At 57.0% G+C, this 22,623-nt stretch overlaps 2 protein-coding genes across 8 annotated transcripts; one reads left to right on the forward strand and one right to left on the reverse strand.

Annotated features, from left to right (window-relative positions):
• The first annotated feature begins 4,482 nt into the window (after positions 1-4,482).
• Positions 4,483-16,851, forward strand: DDHD2 (DDHD domain containing 2). 3 transcript variants are annotated; one of them, XR_010376248.1, is made up of 18 exons: positions 4,483-4,947; positions 6,234-6,424; positions 7,291-7,380; positions 7,737-7,857; positions 8,868-8,957; positions 10,164-10,299; positions 10,927-11,135; positions 11,282-11,352; positions 11,530-11,649; positions 11,862-11,957; positions 12,416-12,544; positions 12,651-12,806; positions 12,887-12,989; positions 13,342-13,506; positions 14,017-14,179; positions 14,473-14,591; positions 15,145-16,497; positions 16,639-16,851. XR_010376248.1 is itself a non-coding variant. In XM_064472892.1 (17 exons), exons 1-16 carry the CDS (start codon positions 4,755-4,757, stop codon positions 14,561-14,563), a joined length of 2,124 nt encoding a protein of 707 aa, XP_064328962.1. In that variant the 5' UTR covers positions 4,483-4,754; the 3' UTR covers positions 14,564-14,591; positions 15,145-16,851. The 3 variants fall into 3 exon arrangements, 1 of the variants encoding a protein (XP_064328962.1); XR_010376247.1 differs by having other exon boundaries at positions 15,145-15,672; positions 15,813-16,851; XM_064472892.1 differs by having other exon boundaries at positions 15,145-16,851.
• PLPP5 (phospholipid phosphatase 5) lies at positions 15,200-22,351 on the reverse strand. 5 transcript variants are annotated; one of them, XR_010376249.1, is made up of 10 exons: positions 22,176-22,351; positions 21,838-21,946; positions 20,340-20,430; positions 20,029-20,092; positions 19,129-19,253; positions 18,559-18,729; positions 17,909-18,223; positions 17,144-17,288; positions 16,629-16,691; positions 15,200-15,253 (listed from the first exon to the last, which is right to left on the reverse strand). XR_010376249.1 is itself a non-coding variant. In XM_064472899.1 (7 exons), the coding sequence occupies exons 1-7, from the start codon at positions 22,256-22,258 to the stop codon at positions 18,054-18,056; spliced, it is 813 nt and encodes a 270-aa protein (XP_064328969.1). In that variant the 5' UTR covers positions 22,259-22,351; the 3' UTR covers positions 17,410-18,053. The 5 variants fall into 5 exon arrangements, 4 of the variants coding, with proteins under 4 accessions (XP_064328969.1, XP_064328972.1, XP_064328970.1 ...); XM_064472899.1 differs by lacking the exons at positions 15,200-15,253; positions 16,629-16,691; positions 17,144-17,288 and having other exon boundaries at positions 17,410-18,223; XM_064472902.1 differs by lacking the exons at positions 15,200-15,253; positions 16,629-16,691; positions 17,144-17,288 and having other exon boundaries at positions 17,410-18,223; positions 21,838-21,918; positions 22,176-22,282.
• Positions 22,352-22,623: the final 272 nt, after the last annotated feature.

Raw genomic sequence — 22,623 nt, forward strand, 5'->3', positions numbered from 1 at the left:
TCAGCTCGATCAGCACATACTGACTTCCACAGCACAGAGAGCTGCTAGAGCTGCAGGGGACAGCTCGCAGTGCAGGCAGTCCTCCTTCACACCCCTCCTACCAGCAGGGTCTTTCCCGGCTTCGACGACTCAACCCCTTTATAAAACCACCGGAGAACAGGCAGAACTGCAGCCCAGCTTTAACCCTGCACACCCCGCTGGGAGCTGTGGCACAAGCGCAAGGGCCATCAGGGCAGGTCTCCCTCCCCGCTACTGACAGGCTCTCACAGCTCTTTCTGCTCCTGTCGCTTGAGTAAGGCAGCAAAAGACAAACAGGGCACTGATGCGCCAGCCTTGCTGCTTTTTTGAGGACGTGGCGTTATCAGCAGGAGTGCTGCGGCGAGTCACTGCTTACAGGTACACGGAAAACAGCAGCCAGCTTCAGTTAGTCTGGAATCCGTGGAGCTGGCTGAAACTTTATTTTCTGTATTTGTTTCAGTAGCAAGAATTGCATCAGGAACAAAACTGCATTGTTTATTGCATCCTGTTTGCTCCAATACTCATTTCCCTTCCCTGTCAGTTGCCAGGGAAAAGGGGTAAGTAGGTTCTAGCCGTGCAAGGAGGAGCGTGGAGCAGCCCTGATACCTTGTAAACTCAGTAGCACTGCAATGCAGTCAGCTAGGGGAGAAGGAAAAACTGTACACTCAGCTGCTCTATCACCAGTGCTCTGTGGACTGGGACAAAGGTTTCCCGCTGTGGAGACGTAGTAAGAATGATACCTTTATCTATTTGTAAGAAAAACTGAAAGTACGTGCGTGGCATACGAGCCAAAGTCTGGGAGGAAGGAGGGAGGTGGGTTTCTTTGCTATTTTGGTGCTGAACCTATCAAGGTAACATATTCCTTTGCAATATTTCCTCTTCCAGAGTTTAAGTCCCTACACGTGGGAAGGGCTTGGCAGGGGGTTATGTAAACCTCTGGCTAAAAGCACATGAAAGACCAGTAAAAAGTAGGCTGAAATGGCAGGTTATCATTTCAGCGGGGCTGGTTATCTGAACAGCTCTGTGAGAAGACGCATCTGCCTGTGACGTTTCTGAGTCCCTCAGGCAGATGGTGGGTTTTACGTGTTTCCCCCAGAGCTGAGCCGAACGGAGAGCAGGGATCAGGCCATACCTTCCACACCGAGCCTGCAGAACGCTCCCGCCGATGTAACCGCGTCCGTCCCCACCGCGTCCCCGCCGCCTTCGTCTCCTTCAAAGCAGGAGCAAAGTGGGTCACGGCTCGGGTGGCGATCTGAAAGGAGAAAGACGCTGCAGCAGAGGTGCGGGCAGGAGCTGTGTCAGCGCCGAGCTGGCGCGGGCCCTGCGCAGGCAAAGCTGCCTGGACAGGGTTTGCAGCCGTTTGCTTTACAGATGCAAACCTGAGGATTTTAGCACTTCTGGCCATTCAATCTTCCTAGCCAGTAACTGCCGTGGTGGAGGTGAGCACTGGGATGACAATTCCTGGCGACTGGTTTATCTTACAGCATCCACCCACACCACAAAACCCCAAATTAGAAAGCGTGTCCCTGTTTTTATCACAAGGCTCGTCTCTACAGAAACCAAACTCTTACTCCAGGGTTGCCAGTCGCTTCTGCAAGCAGCACCGCCATCAGGTGAGGGTTCCTCAATCTCCACTAAGGTGAAAGGGGCACGGAAGGATTGAAAAACAAACATTAAATCACCGTCTTGTGGTTTCTGCTGCAGAGCGCTCTGTGCCCAAGTGTTTGTCCACACCGCACATGAGAGGCAACTGGCACGAAGGCACGTGCTTCCCGGCGACGCTGCGCCAACAGCACAGGCCCCTGCCCACCCGCATCCGGCTTAGGGGCGAAACGACCAGCCTGGAGTCAAGACTTGGGCCTGAGAGTCCTAATTAGCGCTGGCATCGCCCGCCTGCGAAGACGTTGGGCATGGATCCGCTCGGGCCGCTGCCAGCTGCGAAGGCTGTGCAACTCCCGAGAGCTGCAGGTGCAGGCAGGGCCGCAGGCAGGGCCGCAGGCAGGGGCTGCAGGCAGGGATTGCAGGCAAGGCCATTGGCAGGGGCTGCGGACAGGGTCACAGGCAGGGATTGCAGGCAGAGACTGAGGGCAGTGGTTGCCGGCAGGGGCTTTGTGCACCTGGGTAGCAGGCAGGGCTGCAGGCAGGGGCTGCGGGCACGAGTTGCAGACAGGGATTGCAGGCAGGGCTGCGGGCACGAGTTGCAGACAGGGATTGCAGGCAGGGCTGTGGGCAGGGGTTGCAGGCAGGGATTGCAGGCAGGGCTGCTGGCAGGAGCTGCAGACAGGGATTGCAGGCAGGGCTGTGGGCAGGGATTGCAGGCAGGGCTGTGGGCAGGGATTGCAGGCAGGGCTGTGGGCAGGGGCTGCAGACAGGGATTGCAGGCAGGGCTGTGGGCAGGGGTTGCAGGCAGGGATTGCAGGCAGGGCTGTGGGCAGGGCTGTGGGCAGGGGTTGCAGGGATTGCAGGCAGGGCTGTGGGCAGGGGCTGCAGGCAGGGATTGCAGGCAGGGCTGTGGGCAGGGGCTGCGGGCAGGGCTGTGGGCAGGGGCTGCAGGGATTGCAGGCAGGGCTGTGGGCAGGGGCTGCGGGCAGGGATTGCAGGCAGGGCTGTGGGCAGGGGCTGCAGGGATTGCAGGCAGGGCTGTGGGCAGGGGCTGCAGACAGGGATTGCAGGCAGGGCTGTGGGCAGGGGCTGCGGGCAGGGATTGCAGGCAGGGCTGTGGGCAGGGGCTGCAGGCAGGGATTGCAGGCAGGGCTGTGGGCAGGGGCTGCAGGGATTGCAGGCAGGGCTGTGGGCAGGGGCTGCGGGCAGGGATTGCAGGCAGGGCTGTGGGCACGGGCTGCGGGCAGGGATTGCAGGCAGGGCTGTGGGCAGGGGCTGCAGACAGGGATTGCAGGCAGGGCTGTGGGCAGGGGCTGCGGGCAGGGATTGCAGGCAGGGCTGTGGGCAGGGGCTGCGGACAGGGATTGCAGGCAGGGCTGTGGGCAGGGGCTGCGGGCAGGGATTGCAGGCAGGGCTGTGGGCAGGGGCTGCAGACAGGGATTGCAGGCAGGGCTGTGGGCAGGGGCTGCGGGCAGGGATTGCAGGCAGGGCTGTGGGCAGGGGCTGCAGACAGGGATTGCAGGCAGGGCTGTGGGCAGGGGTTGCAGGGAGGGATTGCAGGCAGGGCTGTGGGCAGGGCTGTGGGAAGGGCTTGCAGGGATTGCAGGCAGGGCTTTGGGCAGGGGCTGCAGGCAGGGATTGCAGGCAGGGCTGTGGGCAGGGGCTGCGGGCAGGGGTGTGGGCAGGGGCTGCAGGGATTGCAGGCAGGGCTGTGGGCAGGGGCTGCGGGCAGGGATTGCAGGCAGGGCTGTGGGCAGGGGCTGCAGGCAGGGATTGCAGGCAGGGCTGTGGGCAGGGGCTGCGGGCAGGGATTGCAGGCAGGGCTGTGGGCAGGGGCTGCGGGCAGGGATTGCAGGCAGGGCTGTGGGCAGGGGCTGCAGGGATTGCAGGCAGGGCTGTGGGCAGGGGCTGCAGACAGGGATTGCAGGCAGGGCTGTGGGCAGGGGCTGCGGGCAGGGATTGCAGGCAGGGCTGTGGGCAGGGGCTGCAGGCAGGGATTGCAGGCAGGGCTGTGGGCAGGGGCTGCAGGGATTGCAGGCAGGGCTGTGGGCAGGGGCTGCGGGCAGGGATTGCAGGCAGGGCTGTGGGCAGGGGCTGCGGGCAGGAATTGCAGGCAGGGCTGTGGGCACGGGCTGCGGGCAGGGATTGCAGGCAGGGCTGTGGGCAGGGGCTGCAGACAGGGATTGCAGGCAGGGCTGTGGGCAGGGGCTGCGGGCAGGGATTGCAGGCAGGGCTGTGGGCAGGGGCTGCGGGCAGGGGCTGCAGGCAGGGCTGTGGGCAGGGGCTGCGGGCAGGGGCTGCAGGCAGGGCTGCAGACAGGGATTGCAGGCAGGGCTGTGGGCAGGGGCTGTGGGCAGGGGCTGCAGGCAGGGATTGCAGGCAGGGCTGTGGGCAGGGGTTGCAGGGATTGCAGGCAGAGCTGTGGGCAGGGGCTGCGGGCAGGGATTGCAGGCAGGGCTGTGGGCAGGGGCTGCAGACAGGGATTGCAGGCAGGGCTGTGGGCAGGGGCTGAGGGCAGGGGCTGCGGGCAGGGCTGTGGGCAGGGGCTGCGGGCAGGGATTGCAGGCAGGGCTGTGGGCAGGGGCTGCAGACAGGGTTTGCAGGCAGGGCTGTGGGCAGGGGCTGTGGGCAGGGGCTGCGGGCAGGGCTGTGGGCAGGGGCTGCAGACAGGGATTGCAGGCAGGGCTGTGGGCAGGGGCTGCGGGCAGGGCTGTGGGCAGGGGCTGCGGGCAGGGCCCCGCTCCCTGGAGGCCGCCCCACCCGCGAGGGCCGGCGCGGCGGGGCCGGGCGTGGGGCGGGCCGGGCGTGGAGCGCCGCCCCGGGCTGGGCGGTCTCCGGGGCCGGGGCCGGGGCCGGGGCCTGCGCTGCCGCCGCCGCCGGAGGAGCCGCCTGGGCAGCGGGGCCGCGCCGGGAGCCGGCCGGGTGGCGGGGCCGCACACGCACGGACACGCGTGTGAGCCACGGGCGGTCGGGGGCGGGGGGGGGGGGGAGCAGCCGCCGGGTCCGTCCCCCCCGCGACCCCCGGGCCCGGGCGGGGGTTTTGCGGGGAGCTTCTTCCATTTGAGGGGGGAAGAAGCGTTTCTGAGGCTCTCCGCGTCCACCCACTCGCGTCCCGCCGGCGGCGCGGGAGCATCATGTCCGCGCCGCAGCCGCAACAGGCGCAGCCCCCCGCGGCCGCCGCCCCCGAGGCTGCGGAGCCGGACCCCGCACGCAGATACGAAGCGGTTGTTCCCCACTGGTTTTACTGCAAGGTCACGGACTCCAGGGAGCGATGGGTCCCCTTCAGCACGCAGGACTCGGAGAGGCTGGAGGAGGCTCACGGCTCAGGTAGGGCAAAAACACGCGTGGGCAGGGGCTGCCCCGTCGGGAAAAAGCTCCATCCACCTCGGCAGGTGGGGGGATTTCACAGCACCGCTCGCCTTCAGCTCCTATAATTTCTATTTTTAAATTGCCCTTTGATTTTAAATACCTTGTCCCCGCTATTAAAATCACTATAAGGAACTGGCCTGGTAAGATCAATGGGAGAGCATCAGGTGTGCGCTCAAGGGAAACACTGTCCGGGAATCAGCAGGAAATTCCCTGAACGCATCCATGGCTTCCACACGGGATGCAAAATTTTCCCTCGGGAATTTTAAATTGGGACTTTTTTTGTTTTTGGCAATGTGCCTACTCCTAGAGCTGTAAACGCATGAACAGCTAAGCCGTTCGGATGCATCGAATGGTCTGACCTCATTCATTTGATATACGCTCTAAATTATATATAACCACACGCAAAGCACGGTGCGGATGGGAGAGCGCTGGCAGGATGGCAGAGATTCCGCTGGGGAGATTTCTCCCGTGCGGATGCGTGCTGCTCTGCCTGCCGGTGCCTGGAGGGTGCTGCCGAGGCAGCGGGCTCTGCCCCGAGCGGCACCGCTGGCCACGCAGCCCTCGTGCTGCCGAGCATCGCCCGCCTGTGCAACCCGCTGCCAGGACTGTGCTCAAAGCACCGCTGCTGCCGACGGCCGCGGGCAGAGCAGCGATTGCCCAAAGGTTGCTCCCATCCTCCCTCTCCCAAGATGCTTTGGATTAAAGGCCGTGCTGCCTGTCCTCAGTGCCGCAGCCGAGCCGAGCACAGCCTGGCACGGGCGCTCTGCCGGCAGCCTGGCCAGCGGGCAGACCCAACCAACAATTTTAAGCCTCTATCGGGATTTGCCTGGAGTTCTCCGTTTTAGAGGAGAGTGGCTCAGAGACCCAGAGACCCGCACCTCCACTGTTAAGTGATAAACTTTGCAAGGCCACAAATTCACAATTTACCGTTGAAGTGAGGCGGGAATAGTTCCTGTAAGCCTGTGCCTGAACTAGAGAGGAAGATAGTTGTAGCTTAATGCCTTCATCTTACCTTCTGCCTTGGGGGGAAGTCTGACCCGGTGCATCTCTCCTGGGATGCCCGCCGACGCTGTTCTCTGTGCTTGGGTACATCAGTGTCTACTGCTGTTGCTGATACATGCTCGTGTGTGCTGCCCGCAGAAGACGCACCAGTCTCATTCCTCTGCTCTGGCGTGGTATACAGCCTTCTGGTAGCATGGCTTTCTGGTCCTCTGGTGATTAATATCAGGCCTTGGTTCCTGCAGGGAGAGACAAAGAAGATCTGGTTGTGCCAACATCGGGGGGTAGGTACGACGTGCATCTGAAGAAGAGGCAGCGCGTCGCAGTGTACTGGGAGGAGGAGGTGTCCGAAGTACGTCGCTGCACCTGGTTTTACAAGGGAGACAAGGACAATAAGTATATTCCCTACTCGGAGACCTTCAGCGAAGAACTGGAGGTAAACAAGCCTTTCCTGGCAGCATCCATCTTGCTGAGAAGCATCTCGGCTTCTCGTTGCCAAATACTGGCCCTGATGTCCCAAACCCCTGCCGGGCGACTGGCACCACAGCCACGCCTGAGGACATGAACTCAAAAGAGGCTTTGGCACGGCATTTTTGCAGCTGATTAATGTAACTGCAAACACTGCCACTGTCTCCCTCCCAGCCTGCTCTAGCTGGGTGGCCTCCCCTTCCTCCTGCCCTCGTCCAGCCACATCAGCATCCTTCTGCTACGCGCCGAAGTGCCCGGGTGCTCTCGGTGTGCCGTGCGGCTCCGGCCTTGCTTGCAGCATCCTTCTAGCAGCTTTGCTGTGTTTTTTCCTGACCCTGCCTGCTCTAACTTCGGTTTGACTCTCCTTGTGAGAATTATCCTTACTATGCTCACAGTTTCACCAAAGCCAAGGGAGTTCGAATGCAGGAAAGAAGAATCATCGTTACAGGGGCCCACTGAACGCTAGGTAGTGTTAGAGACTTCAGTGGTCTGTACTGTTAATGGCTGGAGGCTTTCTTTGGAAAGGTATATATCAGAGATGTATAGGTGTATGTATAAAAACATACATATTTACTACAGTCTGTACTCTGATGTACCTTTTGGTGTTTTTTAATACAGTTCTGAATTGATGGGGAAGTGTGCTGCTGCTGTTAAAGCGGGGGCTCCTTGGGAGCTCTCTAGTAGGCTGTTGCTCCTTGACCTGGCTGATTTCGCTGCCTCTTTTGCAAAGTGTGCTGATAAGAGATACCATAAAATGGGCAGGGAATGTTCCAAGTGGCTGAATCTTCCTGGGAGTACCTTCAGCTGCCTGACAGAGGGTGTTCTTTTCCTCAGGAAGCTTACATGATTGCTGTGACCCTGGATGAATGGAAGAAGAAACTGGAGTCCCCTAGCAGGGAAATCATTATCTTGCACAACCCAAAGGTGAGGAGGGCCTGGTGTGCTGACCAGCAAGGACATCCCTTCAGTTCTCCTGAGGGCCCAGCTTTATGCTCTGGCTTTATGCCATTTCTTTTAATCATGTCTGCTGAGAAATCAATTTAGCCCCAATGGCTGTCCTCTCGCCTACCTGCGATGCCAGCAGAGAGTCTGCTTCACACCTTAACGTTTCTTTTCAACACACCTTTCGCCCTCACTGTGGAAAGGGCTCATACCAGCGCAGTTAAACATCACGGTCTGGTACCACCCCGTATCACCTACCAGCTGCTGTAGCGAAATGTCTCCTCTGCTTGATCATGGTATGCAGCGCAGTTTAATGACAGGCTCTTCTTGTTTACAAGCTGATGGTGCACTATCATCCAGTTGCCACCTCCGACGACTGGGGCTCAACTCCTACAGAACAAGGTCGACCTCGGACTGTGAAGAGAGGAGTAGAAAATATTGCTGCTGAGATCCCCAACGGTGAGCTCACTTCTCCCTCCCTTCCACCCATCCAGAGCTATAGGGCCTGTTTTCCAGCCTGTTTTCTCAAAAAGAAGCTTCCACGATCCTTTACATGAAGGGGCACATCTAAAAAGTTTGTGCTGAAAGGAGCTGAGTGGTTTTCAGAAACCCTCCTCGCAGCTGAGAGCCCGCAGTGTAAACAAATGCGCAGAGGCAGCAGCGCTTCCAGCTCCTGCACCGAGACCAGAGCTGTTGAAAGCACTACAGTGCCTGAAATTCCCCCTGAGGTCTTGGCCTGTATGTTGGTAAAGGAGTTTCTTTCTATGGTAGGGATACAGGGGTTTATCACTTACCTACATGCAGGTGACTTTCTGGTGCACGTGCTCTCCCTGTCTCTGAAGCTGCGTGTCAGCTCTCCCCCCTCCCAGAGCTCCCGGTCAGGCCTCAGGACTTGTCCCCGTGGTGAGGACAAGCAGTTACTCCCATCTAACCCCTTCATTTTCCATGTGTGCACGCCTTCAGGAAAGTGCATATGCAAACTAACGTGTGTGGGAAGTAGAGAACAAGTTGTAACTCCACCTGGTGCCTACCTGAGGGGTGCAGCTACGCCCGGGCTGGGTGGCCCAGCAGAGCTGAGCTGGGACAGGGCAGCTGGACCGAGTCCTCCTGGTCCTGCCCTCTCGCATGCTGAATGCGCCCCAGGGTCGCCTGGGTGAGCTGGGAGGACCATCCACTCCTGCTGAAGTGAGGATGGTGACAGAAGGGGGGACGAGCCGCCTCACCTTTCTCTACTGTCGATCCGGATCCATCCCAGGGTGGGCAGCTGAATTTAGCAGGACAAACAATTTAGAAACGTGAGAAATCCCACTACAGTTTAGGCATAAAATCCAGGCACTAAACTCAGGGTTTTTTCACCTGGCTGAGGTGAGGGTGAGGGGATCCACTCTTCTGCAGAGCATGCGGGTCAGTTCCCCATTAAGGGATCTCTCCTGCAGGACCTGTGCTCTGAATTCTTCTTTCCTCCTTAGGAGAGCCGCTGCAAATTGATCACCTGGTTTTCGTGGTGCACGGGATCGGCCCAGCATGCGACATTCGGTTCAGGAGCATCATCCAGTGCGGTAAGCGTGGGGCCCGGCCTGGGTGCTCTTTCCATACGCTGCTTTTAGCAGAGCCAGTAAACCCTCATCTGCACGGACAATGCGAAACACTGTCAGAGGGCATTCAAAGCATCCCGACACGGTCACGTTGGCAAGCCGCATGGTCGAATTTGCTGACTGCTGTGGGGAGCAGGAGTGCAACGCTCACTAACCCATTAAATCCTACCATCTGGAAAGGTTTGGGCAACCACTTTTCATCACTGTGTTCTGCTGCTGCTCAAAATAGTGAGTTTCCCAAATTGGATACAGATTTTCCAAGTAACTGTCTAAACCTGCTAAACTAATTAGTAACCTGCTCAGTCTATTGCTAGGGGTTAATCTCACTGGGTGAAGTCTAACAGGCAACACCCCACCCAGCAGCTTCTGGAGTGGCTTTGGACCAAAACAAAGGACGCTGCTTCTGGCTCAGGAAACCCCCAAGCTGCGAAAGCCTGGAGGTTAGGAGAGCGTGCGAGAAGTATCGCTGGTCTTACACACTCCTCTAAGCATCCACTGTTGATCAATATTGCAGACAGGGTACTAAACCAAGTAACTCTGGTCTGACCTGTTCATTATTATTTACTCCGAGTGCCTCAGTTCTGTAGGAGAGGTGATCGCTGAAACTGCCTGAAAGCATGACATGATTTAACTTGTAGAGGTCAAGGAGGCTGAGATATTTCAGAGCAGACTGTCTTTAGTTCCTATGAAATATACCTTTGCTTTAATGCAGCCTAATCTTCTATATGTTCATCCGATGAAAACTACAAGGCTGCTGACCACTTGAAATGAAGGAAATCAGCCTTTCTCCCTCACAACTGAGTAATTTCAGGTTCATCTCCTCCCTTCGGACTCCCTTTCTGACACATGCATCGCTGCAACAGATATATTATTTTTTAGATTCCTCAGAGTACTTTTCTTACCCTGACTGCTGCATTGAAGCCCTGCCCATGTAGAAAGGTTTGTTACAGATGGGGCAGAAAGGTCCAGTAAACACACTTAAGGACATGGAGCCTTCCCCTGATCTTGTAGTTAAAGATTCAAGGTCTTAGGGTAGCAGCAGCAGATTAAAGACCCTGGTGGGATTTCCCCTGGTAATGATCTTTTCTTTTATCGTATTAAGTGTTGTTGATGCAGCAGGCTTGCCCTGTAGCCTGGTGGATCTCAGTAAGAGTTCATGCTCTTTTCCAGTGAATGACTTCAGGAATGTCTCCCTGAGCATGCTGCAAGCGCACTTCAAGAAAGCCCAGGAGCAGCAGCAGATCGGCCGGGTGGAGTTCCTACCTGTGAACTGGCACAGCTCCCTCCACTCCACCGGGGTGGACGTGTAAGTGTCCCGGGCAGCCACCTCCTCCGGTGCCGGCGTCCGTGGCAGTGGCAAAGTGCACAGACGGCCTCCTCCTGTGTGAACTCCGCTTTTTCTGGTGGCCACTGCAGGCAAAGGGAAAGCTGGGAGTGTTTAGGCTGTGAGCATGCAGGGATAAGCAGGACAGATGGGGTCCCTTAGAGCACCTCCGTGCCAGACCTCGTCCTCACCCTTCTTCTGCAGCCCTATTTTGCAGAGCACGGCTGGTGCCTGCTCTGATCAGCATCAAGCGGGAGAGGAGAGACTTCTGCCTTTCCCTGGCTGATATCAGGAGGGTCTGGGGACATCCACACCTCTGGAAACTGAGTACCCAGTTTCTGCCCTCAAGTACTGGCTCCCCCCTAGGGAGTGGGGAGAGCAGGTTAGGCTCCTAGGGAAGGAAGGCCAGGCTCTTTACTCCTGCCTGGAGTGTTAAGAGCACAGGCTGTGCTCTGCCTTCATTCTCGGCGTGAGCTGAGGGTCTGGATTACAACATTATGTTCTTTGAGATGGTGGCAATTATCCTCTGACTTTACCTTTTGCTTTAGAAACGTGGTGGGATTTATTGGCACCCCTAACTGCAATTCCCTCTCTCTTTTCCCCCCATAGCGACCTGGAGCGAATCACTTTGCCGAGCATCAATCGCCTGCGTCACTTCATCAACGACACCATCCTGGATGTTTTCTTTTACAACAGCTCCACCTATTGCCAGACCATCGTGGACACGGTGGCGTCCGAAATGAACCGCCTGTACCAGCTCTTCCTGCAGAGGAACCCGCTCTTCAAAGGGGGGGTCTCCATTGCGGGGCACAGCTTGGGTAAGGGGTTTCACCCGCGGGTCCCGTGCGTGTCGCCGTACCGCGGGAGACGGGAGGGTACTGGTCTTTCATCCCAGAAAGGAGATGGCTCGGGGCTTTTCCCCGATGCGATACTGATGCTCTGCCTGCCTGTGCCTGGTTTCTAGGGTCGCTCATTCTGTTTGATCTCCTGACGAACCAGAAGGCTGCTCCCGAGGAGGACGAGCACAGCGAAGAGGTACGCGCTCTCTGGCGGCGCACGGACCCGCGGGGTACTCCTGCGGCACCTGCATGGGTAGCTGTGCCGCTGCAGCCCCACACCGACCCCCTGCTTCTGCGGCGGCTTGGGGACTCCAAAATGCACAGGAGAAAATAAGTGAGCAAAATGGATGATCCCTGATGGGTCTATTCACAGGGGTCCAGGACAACCTCAAGCAACAGGGGTATTGAGGAAGTAAAAGAAATCCTGAAGAAGCTGGAGCTGTCTGAATACTGTGATGTTTTTGACAAGGAGAAAATGGACAGGCAAGCACTGGTAAGGGGCTCTCCTGTTCTGCTGTCTGTCGTGTTTCTTCTTTGCTTTTCTTCCCAGTCCTCCCACGCTGTGCACATCCTCCCGGTACTGAGTCACTCGCACATGGAATGTCTCCGAGGAGCGCAGCAGGAACAGAATGACAGAGAACAGAAATACCTCACCGCACACACCTCTCTGCTCCTGTAATAATATTTGGGTTGCTTATTTTCCAGTTCTTGTGCACAGAGAAAAACCTTAAAGAAATGGGAATTCCCTTAGGACCAAGAATGAAGCTACTTCATTACATCAGCTCCAAGATGGAGATGCAGGTTTGTCCTCTGCATTGCTTGCGTTCGTCAGGTCACACCCCAGACAAAGACCAGCCTTCACCATTTACGACCAGTCCCCGAGCACCCCGACCTCCTCGTTCCCGGCCGTCTTCGCTCAGGCGGCTATCACGGCTTGGGTTTGGCCGTGGCGACAGAGGTGCTTGCTGTTAACGCTCGTGTTACCCTACAGCAGGATCGCTTTGTCCCATGGCCTGTAAGGGTGCTCACAGAGCGGGAGGGCTTGTTCGTGGTGGTAGAGACTGAAGTTAGCGATGCCAGCTGGAGAGGTGGTTGGCTGGAATAGGACGATGCTGCCAAGGCTGCTGTGGTTCTGGAGGATAAGGGATGCTGGGCAGTTCTTTGCCTCGCATACTTGCTCACGGGTGGGTAGGACGGGCCGTGGCGTGGGCTCGCTGCAGGAGCTGTGCTAGCTGGGTTTCCCATCTGTGTTGCTGCAGGACCAGAGAGCAGCAGCTCCCAGGCCCAGCCGGGAACATGGAGCCGAGCCCGGGTCGCCGTCGCAGCGTGACCCTGACAGCACAGATGATGGCAAGAATTGCCAATACCGGGACATTGGCTTAGGACAGGTAACTACCGAGCTCAGCACCGTGCTCTAACTGCAAAAACGCGGTGCTCCTAACACCAGCGTGGCGTTTGTCTCATGAAACAAATCTGAATCTCCCTCTCTCCTAGGTCTCAGCAAACTATCCTCAGCTGAACTACAAGCCCACCATCTTCTTCGCTTTTGGGTCTCCCATCGGGATGTTTCTCACGGTGCGAGGAGTGAAGCGGATCAACCCAAACTACAGCCTGCCCACCTGCAAAGGCTTCTTCAACATCTTCCACCCTGTGGGTATAAGAGCCAGAGCCCTCCTGCGTGAGATGCGTGGAGCAGGAGCCCTGGCTTACTGTCCCCCTCCTCTGTACAGTTTGACCCGGTGGCGTACAGGATTGAGCCCATGATCGTCCCAGATCTGGAGTTTGAGCCCATGCTGCTGCCTCACCACAAGGGCAGGAAGAGAATGCACCTAGGTAAGGGCAAGGGCAGCCCCTCTCATGGAATGGTTTGGGTTGGAAGGGACCTTTAGAGGCCATCTAGTCCAACGCCCCTGCAGTGAGCAGGGACACCTTCAACTAGATCAGGTTGCTCAGAGCCCCATCCAGCCTGACCTGGAACGTTTCTAGGGATGGGGCACCTACCACCCCTCTGGGCAACCTGTGCCAGTGTTTCATCACCCTCATAGTAAAAGATTTTCTCCTTATATCCAGTCTAAATCTACCCTCCTTTAGTTTAAAACCACCACCCCTTTTACTGTACCCCTCTCCTGCTGCCCTGGGCAGCTGTTCAGCCCCCAGCCCGACGCCAACCCGTCCTGCCTTTCAGAGCTGAAAGAAGGGCTGACTCGCATGAGCGTGGACCTGAAGAACAACTTGCTGGGGTCCCTGCGGGTAGCCTGGCAGTCCTTCACTCGAGCCCCACTGCCAGCCGTGGAGGCGGCGAGTACCGACGCCGAAGCAGAAGCAGAGGCTGGCGCGGAGAAGCAGCCAGGTCAGTGGTACGCGTGGGGTGGTGGGGAGCCGGGGATGCAGCACTGCGACCTGCCCACGGAGCAGCGTGCTCAGGCTCCCTGCAGCCAGGCCAGCGAGGTGCCCATCCTGGCGTCAAACCCAGGCGCTGCTGCCCTCTTCAGTGCTCAGCAGAGGGGTTGCCTTTGAGCTGCAGATGCACTTGGCTCTCCAAGTGCTGTAGCCTTCCCCTGTTATTGCCTGATGAAGGGGGAGAAGAGGCAACCTGCCTGCTCAGTAACAGCCTCCTGGGGCTCTTGGCACCCCACATCACTCTGTGAGCCCGCCGAGCCTGGCACCACCCTTCTCTAGCTGTCTCTTGCAATACTATTTTCCAAGAGAGAACCCTGGCAGGGAAGGACCGAGCACTTAAGCTGCCTCTCCTCTGCAAGAGCCCACAGTGGGGCAAAGGGAGGGCACAGTGATGCTGTTGTACTGTTGTGGCTCCTGGTGCCCCTTGGCTGAACCACATTGCACTTCTTCATTCCTTCAGACACAAAGCCAGAGGAGACCCCTGCAGTGGTGAAGGAGGAGGCCTCCCTCATTAACGTGGGGAAGCTGAATGGAGGGAATCGCATAGACTACGTGCTGCAGGAGAAGCCAATAGAGAGCTTTAACGAGTATTTATTTGCACTACAAGGGCATCTGTGCTATTGGTAAGCTTCTGCATAACTGGCAAAGCTTCAAATTCACGTCTGATGTAAGCAGAACGCCATCATTTTTGAAGCCAACATAAGAAAAGCCTTAACTGAGTAAATACGATATGGTCCTGCCTGTAATGCAGGCAGAGCGGGTGGGCAGGGCAGAGGAAGGAGACCATTGCAGTCCTCCTTGCCTAGTACTGTCTGCATGTGCTGAGCACTGCACCTACCCCATAACCATCACGGATGTCCTGACAGAGAGGAGGGAAGTGTCCCCCTCTAATTCCCATGTTCTCCTCCTCTGCCAGGGAGTCGGAAGACACCGTGCTGCTGGTTCTGAAGGAGATCTACCAGACACAAGGCATTACACTGGATCAACCTTTGCCCGGAAGTCAGTGACCAGCCCGTGCTGTTCTGGCCCCTTGATGTAAGTCCTCTTGCCTACACCTTCCTTCCAAACTTCCTAGGACACATCAGAGGACATCTGGTCCATTTGAGGGAATAATATTCCTTATTTACAGTGCTGTGTCTAAGGCAGGAGTTTGCGTCGGGCTTTTTCTTTGGCCTGTCAGCACGTTTGCTTTCTTTCCTCTTATCCTGCACGTAAGCGCTAACAGACACGAGGAGAGCTAATAAACTGCTGCTGCTGACGATAAGGGCAGCAGCAACCATGCCTAGTTACAATCAGTTCGATCCACCAAAGGAACAACTACGTGCGCGGCCCATACTCCAAGTCTCCTGGGCTAAACATTTCTTATAGACGGGTAGCGAACCAGAGCGTGGACCCTGCGGTTCTCGCAGGGGTGCTTTCACCCTCCGCTGCTAACTGCTGGCTGAGGGTAGACTAGGGGTCAGGCACATCCTTGCTTCCTTGCCCTCAAAGCCTAACACTATTAATTGCTGGGTCCGCGAGGTGGGGCTGGATGGATTTTGGTCTGCCCTAGGGCAGCTATTCCTATGTTCTCCTTTTGCTTTCTTAGATCCAGTTCAACTGAGTACTCACCAGGAAAGTCCAGATTTCTTCTCTGCCTTCCTCTCTCCTCTGCTGCTGTGTCCCCCGCATGCTGCTTCCCGAGTACTTGCTGCTACCTGGAGATAAGGATGATTTTCCTCCATGTTGGGTAGTTGCGGGGAGGGGAAAAAATGTCAAGGGAAAACACTTCTGCTCAAACACACACAGCACTGGCACTGCGGCTCCCTGTGGCAACATGTACTTTTAACCCTCCACCTTGGAAGTTATCACACCAGCTCCTCTAGCACCAAAGCAGACGAGCTGTCTGGGCTAGGAACCGACACTGAGGGCCTGACTCTGCTCCTGGCATAGTGAGGAAACTCGCAGCTTGTGACCTTGAGGAGTAAAAGCCTTAAATGCACAGCATGGAGAGAGCTATAGCAGCCTTGTCGAGCGAAGGAGATTGCTGACTTCTCCCTGCCATAACACAGAGCACCAGGCGCAAGGACTGCGGTCTTTGGGAGGTGAAGCCCAGGGCACAGGCGTCTGCAATTAGGTGAGCAGGAATGCATCTACCAGCCATTCTCATCTCCTTGAATTGCTGCTGCGTGGTTTGTGCACCCCTGGATCGTGCCAGGCAGGACTGACACATAAAACAGCTCATGCTAGCGGCATGTTTGTGCACACTTGACCCAGGTGCTCCCGCCTGCTGTAGTGACTTCTCAGCATCCTCGCCCAGCCCACGGCAGCCAACAAACCAAGGGCCTCCCTGAGGCACCACCTGCATCTTGCATAGAACCAAGCTAGCGGCCAGGTGTAACTGCACAGGAGGAAAGCTTCACCTCCAGATCCAGCTAGAGCTGTACTGGGGGAAAGCAGCTGCTCCTCAGCAGCATCTGGGCAACTCGGAGGCCCGGAGGGACAGCCCTGCTGTGCTTTGCAGGGGCACAGAGCAGTGCTACCGTCCTGCTGCAGTGTGGCTTTCAGGGTGGCTACAGGGATCTCATGCCAGCCAGGCTCCAGTCATTGTTTTTTTGGTTTTAAATACAGAAAATGCAGCCAGCGAAATCAGAGCCCAGATCCGTAGGGTCTGGACACTGTGTCCCAGTGACCCCACTGAAGAAACAACCCCAGCTCTGCAGGCAGCTCAGTCTGCAGGTGCCTGGGGCATGCTAGCTCTGCTCCAAGGGGGACGGGGCCAGAGAGCCTCTGGCGGTCCCCCCTTGCGACCAAAACCACCCAGGCTGACTCGCTGGGCTGAGGCTGGGGCCTCAGGGCCAGGCAGAGGCAGACGCTTCAATGGTGTGGAAGGTCGTTGCCGTGACAGCCTTTGGGAAGAGCCAAACCACTTTCCCTCCCACTGACTTTTGCCCTGCATGGGGTAAGGAGCCTTTTTTCCACAGCCTGTTTGTTTTTCCTCCGTTGTACTACGTTATTTGCACTATTTGAAAGGTTTTGTTTGCAGCCTACAACCCTCCTCCCATCCCAAAGGGACTGAAGCTGTTCTTTTACCTGACTGCAGAAACAGACAAGCTGCTTGGTCGGCGCCTGAACTACTGATTGCTAAAGCGTCTCCTACAAGAGTAGGAAAGGAACAGTCTTAACACGGGACACTCTCATGATCAGCTTTTTGAGTTACGCACTTTGTAAAAAAAAAAAAAAGTTAAATACATTTTAAATGTTATTTAATGTCTTTTCCAGTAAAAGCCAAAATAAACAAATAAGTAGATGACCATGGTGTGTGCATGTCTCGGGGGGAGAGGGAGGGGAGGGGGTGGAAGAATTCACACGTGCGCAATTTTAGGGGAAAGTAAAGCTATTTCTGTAACTTCTATTGAAGCTCCAGGGCCACAGACAGCTTATGTGGCCCAAACTGAAGATGAGGGGGTGGCGTTTTCACTACTCTGCTGGGCAGAGGCACACTTGCCTCGCTCTGCTACAGCCTCGCTTTTGCTGTTTGCAGGTACATACACTTGGTCAAGAACACACACATCTCTGGAGGAGACCAGTGACAAATAACTACTTACACCAGTCCTGCCATACAGCCGTGCCTTGAATTTCTACCCTTCCATTGTCTGAGAAAACAAACCACTGTGTAGAGAAACAAGCACCTCTGAAGGGATGCTTTCAGACACCATTTTCTGCTGTCATCTCTTTACAACCGTGTTAAAGCTGCAAGGAAAGAGATACAAAATAAACACCCACCTAGAAACCCCTGCAGACACACCAAAGGAGATGGTTTAGACAGCATTAAACCCAGTCCTTGAAGTCAAGTTTTTAGTACCACAGCTCGTTAAGAAAATTAAACTCCTTTATTTGGCAAATTAGAAAAAAAATTAGGCCTAGCACAATAATACAAATAAGGACCATGCTAGTTTCATCTTCCCTCTCCCTGATTTTATCCATGGTTAAAGACTGCAACCTTGTGCTCGTTACTCCCAATTAGCTCAGCTGTGATTGAAAAGATGGACTCAAAGCCGGCGCCAGGAGCGGGTCCGGCACTTCCTTTCGGCACACGCTTCCCCTAAGAAGGGACGGGACAGCTCGGCTGGATTGAAGGGAGACCACTGATGGCGCTTTCTCTGGACTGGACACAAGAACCCCTGCTGGACGGGGCACACCAGATTGTCACAATTTTTCCAGTTCTTGCTCCAGGACGTTTCGTACCCGGGCTGTCCTCCTGCAGGCTTGTGTGCCAAGTGCCTGGCTCGCTTTGCAGTGGGCCCAAAGGAAGGGATGCCTACAAAATTCAGTTAACGAAGCAGCACAGGCTCCTGTGCAGGACAACTTACCAGCACTGCAGAGCGCGCCTGCTTGGGTTTCGGGTGCATCCTCATTTGAGCCACTTGTCGCAGACCAAACTCCCCAAAGCCTTCCCCTGCCCTCGCACAAGGAGCAGCAGGAAAGGTGCTGGCAGGACAGAGCCAGAGCCCATCGCTATATATCTAGGTGGAAGCTGGAAACTGCAGGCCTTTCTTGGTGCGCTGGCAGTTGTTTGGACTTGTACAGGAATGGTTTGTGGCACACGGAGTCCATCAGAGGAGGGTAATACTGCCGGTAGCAGAGGTACGCAAGCACGAAGCCGATCGTTGAGCCAACCAACACATCTGCGGGCAAGACCAGAGGAGAGTTAGCGTCCCTTTACCCTCACAATCCTCTTCAGTGTCTTCTCCAGCAGGCAGCTTTTCAGCCTGCTCAGACTGAGCTGTATCGCCAACTTGACCCTTGGCTATAAAACTAAGCTTGGCACGTATTTCAAAAACAAAGACAAAGGCATCGTCACCTTGCAGGCAGCAAAAAAACTTACCACTGGAGGAGTAATCAAAAAACCCAAGTTGCCATCAGGGGCTCTGAACTCCTCTGCAGAAACAGGGACTCTCCCCACGCTCAGGGCACCCAGTTGTGCCCCCCCGCCCAGGTCCGCAGGCAGACGCTGACCCACCTTCCCAGTGGTGCTTGTAGTCGCAGGTGCGGGACACGGCGATGAGGGTGGCGAGGAACAGTGGGAGGAGGAAGGCACAGAGGCGCAGAGCCCTGCTTCCCCGGCCAGGAGTGAAGCAGTGAAGCTTCCCAGCTATGTAGAAGGCAGAGAAGGCGAGACCCGCGAAGGCGACTGAAAGAGAAGCGTGTCGCGTCAGGATCGGCTCCAGGCTCTGCTGCAGGCCCTCAGCCAGACCTTCACCCTCTCCCCCGCTGCAGTAGAGGGGCTCAAAGAGGACATCTGTCCTGCCCACATGAGCCAAGGGAAGCAGCAGCTCACGAGCAACAGAGGAGCCGGAGAAGCTGGCACTTGGCAAGCATCCCTCCTCCCAGGAGTTACAGACAGCTTCAGATTACATTTGTCACCCCACTGCTTTGCAGAGGGAAAGTTGAGGCCCCCAAACAGGCCAATGAATGTAGCCAAAGCCATTGGGGAGCATGAAAGCAAACCTAAGCTGCCCTCCCCGCAGGTTTCTGCTCACCACTGTTCAGTGCCTGGGGCTGCAGCGGGGAGGGGATGTGGAAAACTTACACGAAGCATGTCCGCTGGGGAAGCTTTTGCGTCCCTCAGTCACTATGCCAGGGTCGCCTGTGCACACCAGCTCTGCGTTCGCTCGTCCATCTGGGAAGCATCGATAGAAGAAGTCTGGCCGTGGCCTAGGGCAGAGAACAAAGCATGCAGCCCTCGGGCGCGCAGCGCTCCCAGCACGGTGCTCAGGAGACATCTGGGCACCCAGCCCTCCCACGGAGCCACCCACGTCCGAACGCAGTCGCCAGCCACCTCGCACACCTCCCTCCATTGCGCAAAGGGAGGGCGGCATGACCCAGGCTGTGAGAAATGCAAAACAGTGTCACAGCCAGCTCCAGTCCTGCCTGGGCAGGCAGGGCGCAGCAGGCGAGAGCCAGGCTGCTGCAGCACACCCTCACCAGCCCACCGCTGCCAGGCAGGACCTGGTTTAACTCCTGAGGATTAGCACAGGTGTAATCCTCCAGCCCAGCAGAGCAAACGCCATACCAGAACCAAATTCCTACACGGCCTCAACGTGCCCTGGTTGCACGGCCTGTGGGCACACCGGAGCAAACCTCTCAGGCTGTGGCTCGGCACAGGTAACTTTCTGCCACCCTGACCATGTGGCCTGGGAAGATGAAACCATCCCATCCACTCCTGTACGCATGCCAAAGCACTCCTCCCTCCCTGGTGCAGGCCTGAACACACCCGTCTAAATGGTGCCCAGAGACAGAAGGTCCCTGCCGGTGTTTGTTCTAATACTTAATTGTCTTTACAGCTAGAAACCTCACATTCTTTCCAGGCTGAGGATGTCCAACTTCAGCTTCTGGCCCTTGCTCCTGCTACTGTAGTTCTGCTGTGCAGATGTGCCTCCCCTCCCCTCCCCGCACGCACGGCGCAGCTAGGAACAAGCAGGCTTCTCACCTCCCCACAATCAGCTTCAGGGCATTTGTAAAAACCCCGTTCAGGGCGAGAGCAAGGCTGGCAGCTAGGAGAGAGCAGAGAGGTCACATCAGCAGGGTCCCCACCTGAATGTGCAGCTTTGAGGCACATTCAGGCACAGGCAGTGCTCAAACTTCAGCTGGAGCCACACAGCTCAGCTTTGATACCCCTGGCACAACCCCTGTGCCCCAGCAAGAGCAAAGGACTCATCTGTGAGACCCCTGGCTCACAGCCACAGCACCAGGGCAGGCCCCTTGGGGGGCTGCAGCTCTCTGGGATAAGAAGGAGCTCACCAAGGCAGGCTTCCTGCGTGTCTTCTCGGTCGGCATTCATGAACACCCTTGCCAGGACAATGAGCAATAAGGGAGACAGAAATGCGATGAACTGCCACAAAACGAGGAGATTGTTAGGTGTCTGTTAGCGAAGCAGATTTAAGCACCCTCACCAGAACACAACAGCAATTGCTCACAGGCTATATGCTTTACCTCCCCAAAGCCAAGCAGCAACCTCTCCTCTCCAAACACAACACTTCTATCAGAAAGCAAAACCAACCAACCCAGCTGTATTTGCAGCAAACCTTGACTAACCCTGTGCTCCCAAGAGCACGGCTATTCCTCCTGTTTTTCATCCAGTGGCAGCGCCTCGTGTACAAAGCCAGCCCATGGGCTGCTGGATGTTGCCTGTACTGAAGCATGAGAAAGAAAATAAACCCAGGCAGCATAAATAATGCAGCACGCTAAAAAGCCCCTCTCTGCATCCCACTGCTTCCCGTGCTTTACCCACTCAGTACCCACCCGGCAGAGCCTTCCCTCCTCCGAGGGGAGCCCAGCACACCCTCTAGCCCTCAGGCAGCACCTCTGGCACCAGAGCGCTGCTTTGGCTGGCTTCACGCCACTCCTGCCTGCAGCCCCCTCCCCTCCTGCCTGCGGGTGTCCCCCCGCAGCATCAGCCACAGCACCTCGCCTCTCCCCATCCCTGCAAGCACAAGGATTAGCTCTTTGTCAGCAGCACCCACGCTGCTTGTCAGCAAAAAATACAGGAGCTGCTGATTCAGAGCAAACCAGTTATCATTCACAGCATCTCAGGAGAGACTGCGGCTGTGGGATGTCACCCTGGGACATCCACGGTGTGTCCGACAGGCTCCCAGGGAGTCTGCTACCACCTGAGGTCTGGCACACGTCGTGCTTCACAGCGCCAAAGCCGAACGCTACACCAAGGTTTTGTCCTTCCACGCTTGGTGCCCACATCTCGCAGAAAATCAAAAGTGCTGTTTGCTAAGAGAGCGGGTGCTTGCCCAACCCAGGAGCCAGCGCACCTCGCCGAAACAGCCCTGCTTCGAGGAAGAAACGTCCCCTGTGTTGGGCTGCTGTCTACCTGAAATCCAACGCTTAAGAGTGAACAGAGCCTAGAGACCTACGCAAAACACTTTCACAATAAAATGATACTAAAACTTTGCTGAAAAGAGCTGCTCCCAAGCAAAGTGTTCCCATAGTGAGAGAGATGCCATCCTCCGTGGTCCCTCTAACCTGGACGTGAAACTGATTAAGAACAACAGTGAAAAGTCCCCCTTAGTTTTTATAAACTTAGTTAAAATCCCAAAGACAGCCCTGGACGGTAAAGCCTAAAAAGGTGACAAAAATTATTTGCAATAATAATCGCACTTTCAGCGACATGCGTTAAGAGCTGCAGGTACTCGCGACACAGGTGTTTCAGCTAGCAGCTTTGCTTTAAAAGGGTAGTTTGTAATTAGAGAAAAAAACCTAAGTAAAGGCAGGAACCTGCTGAACTTACAAACATGGGCACTGTGGGGACGTGGTCCGCTTCTACGTACGGGTTCTTATAAAGCCACATCTCTTCAGGCTGCACCACGCGCTGAAACGGAGGCAAAAACTCCATGATCCTGGGGAGGGAAAAGGGGAAAAAAAAACACCCAGATTTTGGGCAGGCTTCGCGCACAGCCTGCGGGTCCGGGAGAGCAGGGGCTCGGCCTCCTCCCGCGGCCCCGCGGGAACGGAGGGAGGGGAGCGGGGCTGCAGCCCCGCAGCTCCCGGGGATGCCCGAGCACCGCAGGGCCTCGCCCGCAGCCGGCGGGGGCGCGGGAGCCGCCCCCCCGCCCCGCACTCACTCACAGGAAGGCGGCCAGCAGCAGGGCCCGCACCGCCGCCTCCGCCGCCAGCTCGGCCGCCCGGCCGCCCCGCACCGCCCGCAGCATGGCCCCGCCGCACCACGCCCGCCCCGCAGCGCCGACGTGGCGCCGCCGCCCGCCCCGGGGCGGAGCGGCCCGGCCCCACCGCGGGAGCAGGCCGGGCCTGGAGGCAGGCTAGGCCGGGCCTAGGGGGCAGGGCCCCCCGCCCCGGGGGCAGGCCTTCCCCCACCACCCGGAGGCAGGCTAGGCCGGGCCCAAGGGGCAGGCCTTCCCCCACCACCCGGAGGCAGGCTAGGCCGGGCCCAAGGGGCAGGCCTTCCCCCACCACCCGGAGGCAGGCTAGGCCGGGCCCAAGGGGCAGGGCCCCCCGCCCCGGAGGCAGGCTAGGCCGGGCCCAAGGGGCAGGCCTTCCCCCACCACCCGGAGGCAGG

The sequence above is a fragment of the Phalacrocorax carbo genome, chromosome 24 (assembly GCF_963921805.1).
Source record: "Phalacrocorax carbo chromosome 24, bPhaCar2.1, whole genome shotgun sequence".
NCBI lineage: Eukaryota > Metazoa > Chordata > Aves > Suliformes > Phalacrocoracidae > Phalacrocorax > Phalacrocorax carbo.

What these genes read in the sequence shown, in the direction of transcription:
- DDHD2 (XM_064472892.1), top strand. Translation starts at nt 4,755, where the DNA reads ATGTCCGCGCCGCAGCCGCAACAGGCGCAGCCCCCCGCGGCCGCCGCC. An exon ending in TCTTCAACATCTTCCACCCT is followed by an intron (nt 12,807 to 12,886) that starts GTGGGTATAAGA and finishes TCCTCTGTACAG; the next exon opens with TTTGACCCGGTGGCGTACAG. An exon ending in CAGGAAGAGAATGCACCTAG is followed by an intron (nt 12,990 to 13,341) that starts GTAAGGGCAAGG and finishes CCTGCCTTTCAG; the next exon opens with AGCTGAAAGAAGGGCTGACT.
- PLPP5 (XM_064472899.1), bottom strand. Translation starts at nt 22,258, where the DNA reads ATGCTGCGGGCGGTGCGGGGCGGCCGGGCGGCCGAGCTGGCGGCGGAG. An exon ending in CCCCAGCGGACATGCTTCGT is followed by an intron (nt 18,730 to 19,128) that starts GTAAGTTTTCCA and finishes CTTCTCTTTCAG; the next exon opens with TCGCCTTCGCGGGTCTCGCC. An exon ending in CTACAAGCACCACTGGGAAG is followed by an intron (nt 18,224 to 18,558) that starts GTGGGTCAGCGT and finishes TCTTGCCCGCAG; the next exon opens with ATGTGTTGGTTGGCTCAACG.